Raw genomic sequence first — 13,346 nt, 5'->3', positions numbered from 1 at the left:
GTTCATGGGAAGACAGTTCTTTTTGGTCCAGCCATCGAAGGACCCCACAAGGTCCCTGTACTCCTTCTCCTGTGCACCACGCATGCATTCCACAACAGCCGTATCATTAGAATACTTTATGTGGCAGGACTCCGAGTTGTACCTGAAATCCGATGTGTACAGGGTGAGAAGAAAAGGAGCCAAAACAGTACCCTGCGGAGTCCGAGTACGGCATTTCCAGTGTTCCAGAAACACATCTCCCCATCCTGACATACTGTGGTCTAGCAGTCAGATAGTCTATAATCCACAATGTCAGGGAGGGGGCGACACCCATAACTAGAAGCTTGTCTTTCAGTATGGGAGGCCATATGGTGTTGAAGGTACTGGAGAAGTCAAAGAACATGATTCTCACATATGAACCAGGCACATTCAGATAAGAATATTCCTGATGCAGCATGTACAGTATTGCGTCTTCCACTCCTATGTGTTTCTGGTAGGCAAACTGGAGGGAGTCAAGATCCTCAGCAACCTGGAATCTCATGCGACGAACAAGGAGTCTCTCCAAGGTCCTCATGATATGAGATGTCAAAGCCTTCGGTCTGTAGTCATTCAGCTCCACCGGTTGCCCTAATTTGGGCACTGGTATGAGACAAGACGTTTTCCACAGCACTGGGACTTTTTCCACCTGAATATTAAAGAGCCTCTGAAAAAGGACTGCTTGTTGACCAGCACAGTCTCTCAGAAGCCTTGGACAGACTCCATCTTGGCCTGCAGCCATCCTTGACTGAAGTCTCCTGAGCTCAGATCCAACCTCCTCTATAGTTACAGAGGGAGCCGCCCAGGTTGCAGCAGAAGGGTGCCGACAGGAATGATGTTGGTATCAATCACATACATGTTACATATACAATATTACATATACAATATTTGGCTTCCACATCTAAACAGGAATGTCGGGTAATAATCCTGCTGTTACCAGTCATCGTATGAGGAGACACAGAGACCCTGACTTTACCTATGTCCTTCCAGTGGCTAGAGCAGGGATGTCCAAAGTCGATCCTCGAGGGCCGCTGTCCTGCAGGGTTTAGATGTTTCCCTGCTTCAACGCATCTGATTCAGATGAATTGGATCACTTCAAAAGATTGTTAAGTTCTGCACAAGCCTGCAAATGATACATTGATCTGAAGCAGGTGCGCTGAAACAGGGAAACCTGCAGGACCTCGTCCCTCGAGGACCGGATGTGGACATCCCTGGACTAGAGCATCCCGTTAGCTGTATTACAGCATCAGTTAAATCGTCATTGAAATTCTACTCATCCTATTCTTCCAGCTTCTGCTTTATTAGTCTGTAAAATAAAACACAATCATGACTTGATTATTCTAAGAAAATGGATAAGTAAATAGAAAATATGCAGACTGCACCTTGACTTTGTTTAAAAAAAGATCTTTCATCTTGATGAAGGAGGAACAGACCTCACATGGAAGTTTATCAGGGTCATCGGCCTTTATGCAGTTAATACATTCCCTCTGTGAATTTTGAATATTCTGGATACCACTGTATCTGCAATTTGATTTTAGTGCACGTAAACACAATGCAAATGAATTTGCTGACATATTTTACTTTAATAAATCATTGATTTGAGCAGATATAACAATGTCATGTTGTGGTTATCTAATTCTATATCACAAGTTTAGTCTAAGGTGGAAGAGGTTTGCTTTCTTGTTAGTTTTTGGGTGAAAAATGCTGAAATCTGGAACACTTTCTTTTGGTCATTAAGCTCCTGTTCCTGACTGAGCTCACCAAATTTATGACTCTCAAAGCCGAAAAAGACAAAAAATGTGAAGAGCAAACCAAAATCAACAACAAGAGCAATTATTAAGGTTTAAAACTGTTTACACTTTTTAGATAAATATGCTCCTGCCCTCTTTAATTAGATGGTTTTATTAACCACTTTGATGGAGGGGTTTCGGACTTTCAGTTACTCAACTTAAACAATTTCTTGAATCCTAAAATCTACACTTCAGTACATCCTAAAAAGAGATAATATGAAAAAGGCCTGGAAGTCCACACAAGACAAAAAGGGTGGATGAACACAACATCCAGCGAAGTGGGGGAAAGAACAGACACTATAATCCCATTTGTACCCCTAAAATATGATTTTCAGTATAAAAACTATTGCGGTTCTCTATGGATATTTGTTCGGATCATTTTCTTTTTTGTTGTTGTTGTTCAACCCCTTGACATAAATGTCTGTATTTCAACAGCATATCGATTGTTTGATTTGTATTATGGTGATCTAATGAACCAAAATTACTGTATCTGTTCATTTGATATATAGAGGAAGAGTAAAGGCAGAATTATTTGAAAAGACTACAAGGCATTAAGTCTATTTGAAAAGCAAGAAGTTGGCTGCACGATATAAATAAACAACCTAAAGTTACTACAAGAGTGGAAAGAATAAAAAATATGTATTATTATTATTGTATTTTATTATGTCCAAAAATAATACCAATTTTCTTAGGCTCAGTGTGCGAACTCTACCTTGGGCATCGTTATGGTAAATTGAAAGAGCTGTGCATATCTAAATATCATAGAGTTAGCAAGTGTTTTCAACACTTTCTCTTAATCAGTATAAGCTGAGAAGGAATGTGGTACAATAGCATGCAGCTGAGCAAACTTGGTGTCTGTAAATGGTTAAGTGAGTAGAAAAAGGATGCAAGTGAACGACATTCTTTTCACCATATTTACTGAAGATGTTGTTTTAATTTTGCGTTTTTCGAACTTTCAAAACACGATTAAAAAAAAGAACAAAACTGACTTTTAGGTACTAGCAGAACTACAAAACGTTGTCGAAAACATTCACCGAGATCTTAGACCTGAATGAAGCTTGTTCAAAACCCCAACAATCAGCCGTTGGCTCCTTTCAGTGGCTGCCAAGCTCTATGAAAAATAGCTGATTCCTATAAAGCAGGGGACGATAGATAAGAAATAGAAACATATCTCAGAGCAAAAGGGATTTGGCAGGAAAAGTGGGAAAACATTTCCCAAGCCAGAGTCTAAATAGCCATAGCTGGTCAAAAAACATGTCACAAAATGCTGGCAGAGTTTCACATTAGTTACGGTAATTCCTAAACTTTACTTACTTAAAATTATGAAGAAATTTATCATATTTTGATAATGGACCAGGAGTGCAGAAACTTTTGCATGTCACTGCAAAAGAGACTGTGCCAATATAAGAACAAAAACTGCCTGAAAAATATACAATTAAGCATTCCATAACGCCATAAGACATTCTTTCCTAATGTTAAAATTTTAACTCATCACCGATGATGATAGACAGATGTTATAACATGCTAAAACCAGACAGCTTGTTACAAAAACCACAAAACACACAAATAACGGTGTTGTGTAAATTTATTCCCAAACATACATTTTTCAGTGCAAGACAGTGACAGTGCTTAAAAATGGGCCACTCTACAAACAAACCTCCATCATTCTTGTAAAAAAAAATAAAAACATGATAGCTCAACAATAGCTCTGCTCTAGTATTGGCATTGAAATCAAATGGCATAAAATAGTTATTTTAAATGCAGGTTTTGCAATACAGTCATTGACTTTTGACTTTTTTTTCTCCATTCCCTTTAATATCATCCCATAATGCAATTGACGATCTTCAAGCTTTTTCCTTTTGTTGATTTGAAGCTGAGGAATGGGGTCAGATCTGAGGAGAAGGAACAGTAAGGAGTCCAGTGGGCTTCAGCTTGTTGATCCCTCCATCCAAGATACAAACACGTTGAAAATTCACCTTGACCAGATGTGACGCAAACTGGGAACAAATAAAACAGCAAGAACAAGATGGTTATTTCTCCAAGAATTTCAGGGACATAAAGCCCCAAGACTCCTACGCTGTTATGTTGTTTCCATGTGTTAATACGCTTAACTTACCAATTTATTTTCAATTAAGGCTATTCATAAATAGATTTTTCAACTTTAAATCCATCTTTTCATTTATATGTTAATGCACAATATGCAGCTGCAGATTTTTCAAAAGGGAAGCTCAGTTACTCTTGTTTTCTGGATTTTTCTTTATTACTTCTTTTTATTTGCACATACACGTGTGGAGGAAAACCTGAAAGGGTTCTAAATTTAATTACACTTTGAATAAAAGTGCTTGTGACATCATAATCATGGCATTAAGTTAAAACTGAATGTTTTGCCTAATTTGTATAAAATACAGGTTGTCATTCAACCGAGAAAGAACAGAAGAACAGCATATAAGGTCGCCAGTCCATCACAGGGCCATACAGAGCATGCTCACACTCACTCATAGAGACAATTTATAGTCACAAATTAATCTGACATGGACCACAATTAATATATATATATATATATATTATTATTATTATATATATTATTATTATATTATATATTATTATTATATTAGGGCTGTCATAGTTCATGCGTTAATCGAGATGCGTTTAATTAAAGTTGTTTTTTTTTATTAGATCACTGTTAATCGCGGCCTTAGCAATTGGCTTAATAAATAGGAGAAAAGTCACTAAGAGTTCAGAGATCTGAATCTGATATGTCTAATGACTGCAGTTTTTCATTTATCTAACTTTCATTAGGCCCTGTTCTGTTAGTCGTTTGTTGTCTACTACTTCTTCAGTTTTAAGACCACATCGTTGTGGCATTTTATGTGCTGTGTTTTTTAAATAGAAAAAGTCTGGACTCCCTTTTGCCTTCAGAACTGCCTTAATTCTTCGTGGCATACTTTCAACAAGGTGTTGGAAATATTCCTCAGAAATCTTTGGTCCATATCGACATGATAGCATCATGCAGTTGCTGCAGATTTGTCGGCTGCACATATATGATGCAAATCTCTCGTTCCATCATATCCCGAAGGTCCCTGGTGACTGTGAAGGCCATTGGAGTACAGTGAACTCATTGTTATGTTCAAGAAACCAGTTTGATATGATATGAGCTTTGTGACGTGGTGCATTACCCTGCTGGAAGTAGCCATCAGAAGAAGGGTACACTGTGGTCATAAAGGGACAGACATGGTCAGCAGCAATACTCAAGTAGGCTGCAGCATTTAAATAATGCTCAATTGGTACCAAGGCGCCCAAGGTCTGCCAAGAAAAATCCCTCACACCATTACACCACCATACCAGCCTGAACTGTTGATACAAGGCAGGATGGATCCATGCTTTCATGTTGTTTAGGACAAATTCTGACCCTACCATCTAAAAGGTGCAGTTGAAATCGAGACTCGTCAGACCAAGAAAGGTTTTTCCAATCTTTTATTGAGCCTGTGCCAATTGTAGGCTCAGTTTCCTGTTCTTAGCTGACAGGAGTGGCACCCGGTGTGGTGCTCTGCTGCTGCAGCCCATCTTCTTCAAGGTTCAACGTCTTGTGTGTTCAGAGATGGTATTCTGCATTCTCTGGTTGTAATGAGTGGTTATTTGAGTTACTGTTGCCTTCCTATCATCTCGAACCTGTCTGCCCATTCTCCTCTGACCTCTCACATCAACAAGGCATTTTGGTCCATACATCTGCTCACTGGATATTTTCTCTTTTTTGCACTATTCTCTGTAAACCCTAGAGATGGTTGTGTGTGAAAATCCCAGTAGATCAACTATTTCTAAAATACTCAGACCAGCCCGTCTGGCACCAACAACCATGCTACGTTCAAGGTCACTTCAATCCCCTTTCTCTCCATTCTGATGCTCAGTTTGAACTTCAGCAAGTTCTCCTGACCACTATACATGCCTATATGCATTGATTTGCAGCCAAGCGATTGGCTGATTAGTTATTTGTGTTAACAAGCAATGGAACAGGTGTACCTAATAAAGTGGCCGGTGAGTGTATATTGTATGGTGGCATGTTTATATGTGGAGGTTTTGCTGTTCACGACAGTCAAATGTAATAATCTAATACTCTTGCTGACCGGCTAACATTAGCTAACTGCTTACTTGACAATATTTACAATCATTTCACAACCTAACAACAGCAAAGTCCAATATATTTGTTTTTAATCCTATGTGAAGTAATTTAATTTCAAGATCATTGTGCATCATCAAAGATCGATGTGCGAGTTCAAACAATACAACGTTATCTTGACTCAACAAAGATGTGTTACGCAGCAATGCCATTGAACCCGGAAGTTTATACGTAGAGAACAGAAGGCAAGGAAAGTTTTTGGAGGAATGCTTTACTTGTCCAGTTTGTACATTGTAGTGAGACAGAACAAGCCGAAATAGTACGAAATAAAAGCTACACAATGTAGGCATAAATAAAAGCTTCATCACAAAAAGCTTCTTCAAAAAGCTTCAATTTAGTCAGTATTGTGGTATATTTTGGATATATGCGCGGTGTTGGTTATCCATCCACATGTTATGTTGCAACATGGCCCACAACAACTGGATATGTGTTGAGATGGAGGGTCTAACCACAGGTCACAGCGGGACATACTTAAATAAAACATGCCTATGTGTTTAGCACCTCTTTAAAAGAGACCCAGAGGTCCAATTTCATTGCACTGATATGACCAACATTCAAGACACGAAATAGATGTCTGAAAAAAAACCACGTGCAGAGTTAGCTTACTGTTCTTAAATAGTTTTAAATGCAACATAGGAGTTGTTTTCATTTATAACTTCTTACTGTGCTGCACAGCAGAAAACGAACCACAGACAATTTGACCTGTCATGGCAAAAAAAGGCACTAATAAAATATAATTTGTTAATGTTAGCTTGGTTTTGTCCTCACTAAGTAAATCATCGAGAACCAAAAGACTCGATGCCAGGACCTGGTGTTACCAGATCATCATCACTAAAATGTGTGCGGTGTTAGGTGGTCAAAGAGTTTTTCTTGGCTTTTCAACCACTTCTGCTAAATGGCAGATGACATAAGGGACTCACTAATTTCCTCTAAACGGAGATGTTAATGTGTGTACCAAACTGCACAGCAATACATCCAACAACTATCTGCATTGCCTTTGTTTAAGCATCACTTTTTGTGATGCTAGTGACAACTATAACAGACTTCTATCGGAGATTTTCTGCATATTTCAGCCAATTGCTTTCTAAAAGAGTCAATTCAGCTTTATGTGCTCTATACCGGTGTATGTGCGTGAGGCAGCTTTCTCACCATAACTGCACTCTTCACGGCATGACTGATGACCACAATCACACGTCCTCTATAATTCTGTAGGGCTCCTGTTGCAGGACACTGGACCAGCTCACCATCAGGACTGAAAACAGTGTTGAAGGGAATGTTGATGCTGCCAGAAACGTAGCCTCTACCAAAGCTGGAGGCAGTGGGGTTAAGGAAAAAAGCTTTTAACAAGTGCAGGAATCACAACCACTAAGATAACAAAAAGTATTTTTAGATTAGGAGAAAGGAAGCAGAGAATATCAAAATATAAGGGGATATAGTATGAACGACAGCTGGAGACTTTTCTTTTTCTTTTTAATAAAAAGAAAAGAAAAAGAACACAAGGAGAGTTAACAACCTCTGAGTGGAATAAAACAGAATAACTTCATAAGACAAGAAGAATGTTCCATTTCTGTGAAAGTAGCTATTGGTATTATTGCTGCAAATGGCTACGTTCACCGTACCAACTGCCCCAGCAGTCAGTATGTTAAATAACAAACATATAATCTGTTAGCTGGATATTGCTTTTGTGGTACATTCAGTCTTGGAAAGGCATGAGGCATCAGACAGTTGCAGCGAGATTGCCCTGATTTACCCCACAGAGGTCTTCATTTAATCCACTTTTTGTGGCCTCAGATACCCACAACAAAGCTTTGCAAAAGATCACAACAGAGGCAAAGAAGGGTTGCCAAATCCTGTGAAAGTGTTGAAATCCCCTTAGTCCATGTGAGCAGCCTGAGGAACATCAGGAGGCCTTATGGTAAGAATTTATCTGGAGGAAGTCCTGAAATTAAATCCTTGCTCCATCCACTAGTCCTTATTAGTCAATGACTTAGATGAACCCCTTAGATAATCACCATTTCAGTGGTGAGCTGAAGATTCGAGGCCAACTGGTTATGCTGATTTTAAATTATTAATTTTTCAAGGTTCTCTGTATCATTATATTGTACCCAACAAAGTAAAAAAAACTAACCATTTATGCAATACTGTCATTTTATACTGAACAAAATGAAAAGATAAATAAAACATGTAGAAAGAAAGGGGAGTGTGGGTTGATCGTGGGGAGAAAATCTCATTTTTAATTTACAGTCCTGGGAATGCTATTACTGAAACATTGTTATTAACATAAACAATTTCATTAGTCTTTTTATCGTTGTATTCAGTTTTAATCTAAAAATGTAAAATACAACACGTCCAGGCATTGCACTTCTCCCATGTTATGCTCAGCTGTTCTAAACTTGTCAAAAATATTCACTGTAGACAGCTGGTATGAGCAGAACAGTCACTAATATGTCCACACTAAAATGTGTTGATCATATTTAGGTGGCTTTTAAACCCAAAAAAACATATTTCCAGTATCCAAAAGGCTGGAAATGATTGGGTTCTCTAAGACTGCAGGATTTACTCGGGGAACTATATTAAGGGCCAAACTGAATGCTTGTGAAAAATCTGACGGCACATAGCTGGAACTGATAAGTTCCATCCCTGCTAAGTTTTAGTCTTTGTGTCTGCGGTTCAATGGGAAAAACAAGAATCAGTACCAAGTCAAGAGGTATTCAAGAGATGTGTGCTGCACACTTAAAAAATTAGTTTTGGGGCAAAGTGAGCGAGGTTGTCTGTCTCTACAAGCATCTCTATCAAAAACAAAGCAAAGTTACATTTATGAATAGATAAATGATCTTAAGTTTGATACTTTCTAGAGATATTCTTGAGGTCTAGAGGTGTCATTTTCTCAGTAAGAAGCTTGCTGTTTAGGATGAAGACTGCTTCAAGTTCAGTGGCCTTTGTGCACCAGTATAAACATTTATGGCCTTGGGTTGTCTTTAATCATATTTAATACAATAAGCCTAGAATAAACCTGTCACTACCATAGTGTAAAATATACATTCAGTGTTTATCATTATTATTTAACTCCGTTAAAACCATTTCAAATTTCAAACTTTAACAGCATGGTGCACACTGAAAAGGATTCTCGAGATCAAATTGCTTAGCAACACCACTGGACTCTGTTGCTTGGACAAGCTACTTTGTAAGATTGTTGTTGGAGTGACTTTGTGTAGGTGAGCCCTTAATCTGTAGCTGCAGCAATCCCTGCTTGTTTCGCTCCATTTCCCCTTCACCTTTAATCCTCTTGGTTCAGAAGATGTGGAGGAATTCTTTTGAGTGTGGAAATATTACGCACCTCTGAATCTGTAAAAGTTCTGAGGTGGCAGCGTAAAACTATTTGTGGTGCGTGGAATTTAATGTGTTAACTGGCTTTACTGGCTGGTCCTGTGAAGGTGTGGATAAAAGGTATGGTTGGTGAGGCTTGCAGGATGGGATTCACCACTCTTGCTGTTAGACTGCACTGTTTTTGTATCCTTAAGCTTCTCAGTTGGTACCTTTTTCACGATAATTTCTCATGTCTGTATTCAGACTCCATTTTCAGATCATAACTTAAACAACACGATCCCTGTTAAGCTGTTAAATGGTTAAAAGACAATAAGAGACCAGTAGGTAAAATGGTAAGGATACTCTTCCACACTGCGAATGTCAACACCCACGATTTTGGGCTTGCCAGCTTTGTTTCTCTTGGAGGGTCCAGCTACTGACAGCTCACAGAGGTCGATTAAGTCCTCGGCTGAGATTCTGGGAGACACTTCTGCTTTCAGGTCGCACAGCGCCAGCGGCTCCCGAGACTAAAAGAGAGGAGGTCAGAGGAAAGGAGATAAAGCAGGAAAAAGCTTCAGAGAATATCTCAACACAACTGGACAGATGAATTTGCATAAGCGAAAATAATAATTTAGAGATCAGCGTCCAAACTGTCAGGATGGATGCTGTCAAAATAAGCGATTGCGCCAGAATATGTTCCACATGACCTCATTCAGACTTAAAGCATAATTTAATAAGAATGATACAACCTAAATGTTGTTTGACTTTTAAACCTTTATTACTAAAATTAGGTTAACCTAATGTGTGTGTGTGTGTGTGTGTGTGTGTGTATGTGGGGGGGGGGGGTCAATATAACCAAGTACATTGAAATTAAGATTTATAAAGCTTTATGGAAATGCTGGAAAAAGACAACAGCACACTGTGTAAACTCGAGCCACATGACCAGAAGGTTAAATGTCCATTCTGCAGAAGTCATTTTATTTTTACCCTGAAACTATTTTGTGTCAATATTTCAGTACTTTTCCTGTGGTGACATTTTGAATGAAGAACTCGCACATAATGGAAGCATTTGGGTATCCTGACATTTCATCTCACTTTTCTTACATGCACAAATAATCTGAAGGCTTCCTCCACCACTGTTTCCAGGTTTCCAAAATAAGTCAAATAAATAAAATGCTTTTTCCTTACATTTTTATATGTAATAATACCCACATACACACAATCAATTTTGTTGTCTAACAACTAGGGCTGGTCAGATATTAAATTATTTAATCTCATTAATCGTATGATTTCCTGTGATTAATCATGATTAATTGCATTGTTATACGCAAAATCCAATAATGAAATAATGAATGAAAAGTAGCATATAACGCACTTTTATTGAAGCTGTACAGTCATATGATTGAAGTATTCCTGTGATAAGACAATTCAACGTTGCAGTGCTTACAAATAACTTTGGCTCTGTCGACTGCGCCATCTGGAAGAACTTTGAAATGAAAATGGTCATGTAAAAGTTCCGTAACCTTCTCCATGTTTGTTTAGCCCGCTTCGTCCGCCATTCTTTTCTTTTCTGGCTGTTTCATGTGAGCGCCACAGCAGTAAGCAACATACTAGGCTCGCTCACGATGGACTTTTTCAAAATAAAAGCCGGTGAGCAACAGAAGTTTATAATAAAAATGATAAATAATAAAAAGTGCGTTAATGGGAGAAAAACAATTGTTGGTGATAATGAATTCATCAATTAATGCAAAAATAACGCGTTGATGTGCTCAGCCCAAATAACAACCACTGACGAGTAAATACACAACACAAAGAGACTACACAAAGAGAACAGTTAGAAGACTTCCTCTCTAATACAACAGCCCTGAAACAAATGCTCGCAAGTGCATAGTATTTAGTTTTTGTTGACTTGTTTGTTTGTGTTTTGAGTCAATTCAGTAAAAATGCAACACACGCACACACACACACACATACACATTTATAATTAGCAGGCATCCCATGTACAGAGACTGTAGTTCCTCAATGCAGCCGGAATCTGTTACCACTTCTAAGTCACAGTGACCACATTTCAACATAAAGTATTTCTCCCTGTGCATTTCAATTTTTACACGTCAGTGCTTAGAAGATGAGGAAAAACAGAGGACTTGCTTGTCAAGTAAATTTGTTTAGTTATGACACACAATGTTACAATCCAGTGTGGAAAAACATCAAGTCTTGTACATGACAAAAGTGAAATGGGATTCAGTAAGTTCAATCTGAAAGGAAAACAAATATGATTATGTTGCCTCTGGTCTCACGCAGGCAACAACTAAATGTAATATATAAATCAATGGATAACAGATATAGGATACAAGAAGAGCAAATACTGACAGATAAATGCTTTGTTTTTTTTATTATTTGGGTTATTTTGATGTCTGTATCTGGGGGGAAAAAAATTTGAAGAGAATATAAGTGATTATAGTATTTTAACAAGCTGATATGATTTGTTCAACAAAACTCTAAAAAGTTACATCAGTGATACTAAGAGATGTCTGAATCCATTTACACATATTCACACACACAAACATATACTTACATATAAATATGCTATTCATTTACAGTGACAGGCAAATGCAGCTAGTTGGTCGGGACTGATGAATTACTGCATAGTGACTTAAATGTCAGAGTGAGCAGTGTGTGGATGGCTTTTTGGTACTTTGGCATTTTACCTGCCTGACAGTGAGGAGTCTAAATGAGAACAAGTGTAGCAGGATCTCCAACAGGGAGAACAATGCCCAAGGTTGCAAAAACAGTCAAAAAAGGAGAACGAAGGAAAAAAAAAAGATCACTTCACATTTCGAGTATATAGCTTATATGAATGTATAGCTTATATGAAGTTTGATGGCAGGGTAAGTGACGGCATAACTTGTCAATAAAATGTTCAAACACCAAACAAGTGCAAAGCATAAGCTAGAAAGCAAAACTCCAGATCTGCCTAATCTGCTGTCTGACAGAGAGATGACGAGCGTCACTGGGGTTGTGATCTTAGGCACACAGCAAGTTTCTTATGGAGAAGGATTTCAAAGCAAAATAAATACCCATATGTCTCCTGTTTATTTTTTTTATTTTTTGTAAGAGTAAAAAAAAAAAGGAAATACATATAATGATTTGGTAAAAAAAACAACCAGAATTTGAATTGAGATGTGCACTTTAATAACTGAGTTACAGAGGAAGAAACACAATGCTGCTTTAGAGCTGCACGGGTAATCTTGCCTTGCGTCAAAGGGACAGATTTACTATCATTCTGTTCTTAAACTGAATTACACAGACCTGTTTATTGAGCTTGGTGTTGATTTGGTTTCATTTTCTGAAATAAAAGACGTTGACAGATATCCCTGGAGTGCACAGTGGTCCGTAGAGATAGTCGGCTATTAGATTAGTCCAAAAGGTTTTCCTCATCTATGTTTTTTGAATACATGTTTGACTTTAAAGACCCTTCCTCATTCATGTGTACTGTCATAACCTGAAGCGTTAAAGAAAAATAATAATAAAAAAATAAAAAACTTATTAGCTTCAAGCCTATGTGTTGATTTTTGTGTTGCAACAAGTCATCGACCATTTAAGATTTACAGCTACATGCTACTTTGGCTTGTTTAGTAAATCTACCCCAATGTGTGCAGACTCAGTTACTCATAAAATGCTTAAAAAGAACTGATGAGGGAGGACCTTTGATATTGGGAAAGTATGTGCAGTATTCTATCTGAAATGCATAACAATTACTATGAACTGCTACATATAGGCACTTAACATTATGATTTTATATAACTGACAAGGCACTTCCTTAGGCAATAACAGAACAAACCTTTTTTTTTATTCTTTATTGTGATGTTACTGAAAGATGGATGAAATACAGTCAACATTTTTTTTAGCTAATTAAAAAGCCTACAGTTTGTTTGCAAAGGTTTTGTATAAGATTATATTATACTGCATCAACTGTAGCATATAATGGAAGAGTCAGTGTGATCATCCATTGCCATAGTCAATCAAATATAACTCTCCCAGCTGTTAGGTAACGGAGGCAA

The 13,346-nt window shown here is 37.8% G+C and overlaps 1 protein-coding gene across 1 annotated transcript in view; it reads right to left on the bottom strand.

Moving 5' to 3' along the window:
- Nucleotides 1–3,389: 3,389 nt before the first annotated feature.
- tbck (TBC1 domain containing kinase) overlaps nucleotides 3,390–13,346 on the bottom strand; it is a 37,177-nt gene continuing 27,220 nt past the window's right edge. Inside the window, exons 24-26 of the mRNA XM_072384987.1 lie at nucleotides 9,649–9,812; nucleotides 7,129–7,288; nucleotides 3,390–3,802 (exon numbers count right to left, since the gene is read on the bottom strand). Coding sequence (XP_072241088.1) covers nucleotides 3,692–3,802; nucleotides 7,129–7,288; nucleotides 9,649–9,812 — 435 coding nt within the window. The 3' untranslated portion in view covers nucleotides 3,390–3,691. The remainder of the gene's footprint in view (nucleotides 3,803–7,128; nucleotides 7,289–9,648; nucleotides 9,813–13,346) is intronic.

The sequence above is a fragment of the Leuresthes tenuis genome, unplaced genomic scaffold (assembly GCF_036924035.1).
Source record: "Leuresthes tenuis unplaced genomic scaffold, fLeuTen1.0.hap1 SCAF_4, whole genome shotgun sequence".
Taxonomy (NCBI): Eukaryota; Metazoa; Chordata; class Actinopteri; order Atheriniformes; family Atherinopsidae; genus Leuresthes; species Leuresthes tenuis.
The sequence above is the reverse complement of the archived record's forward strand: the minus strand, read 5'-3'. Positions and strand labels throughout refer to the sequence as shown.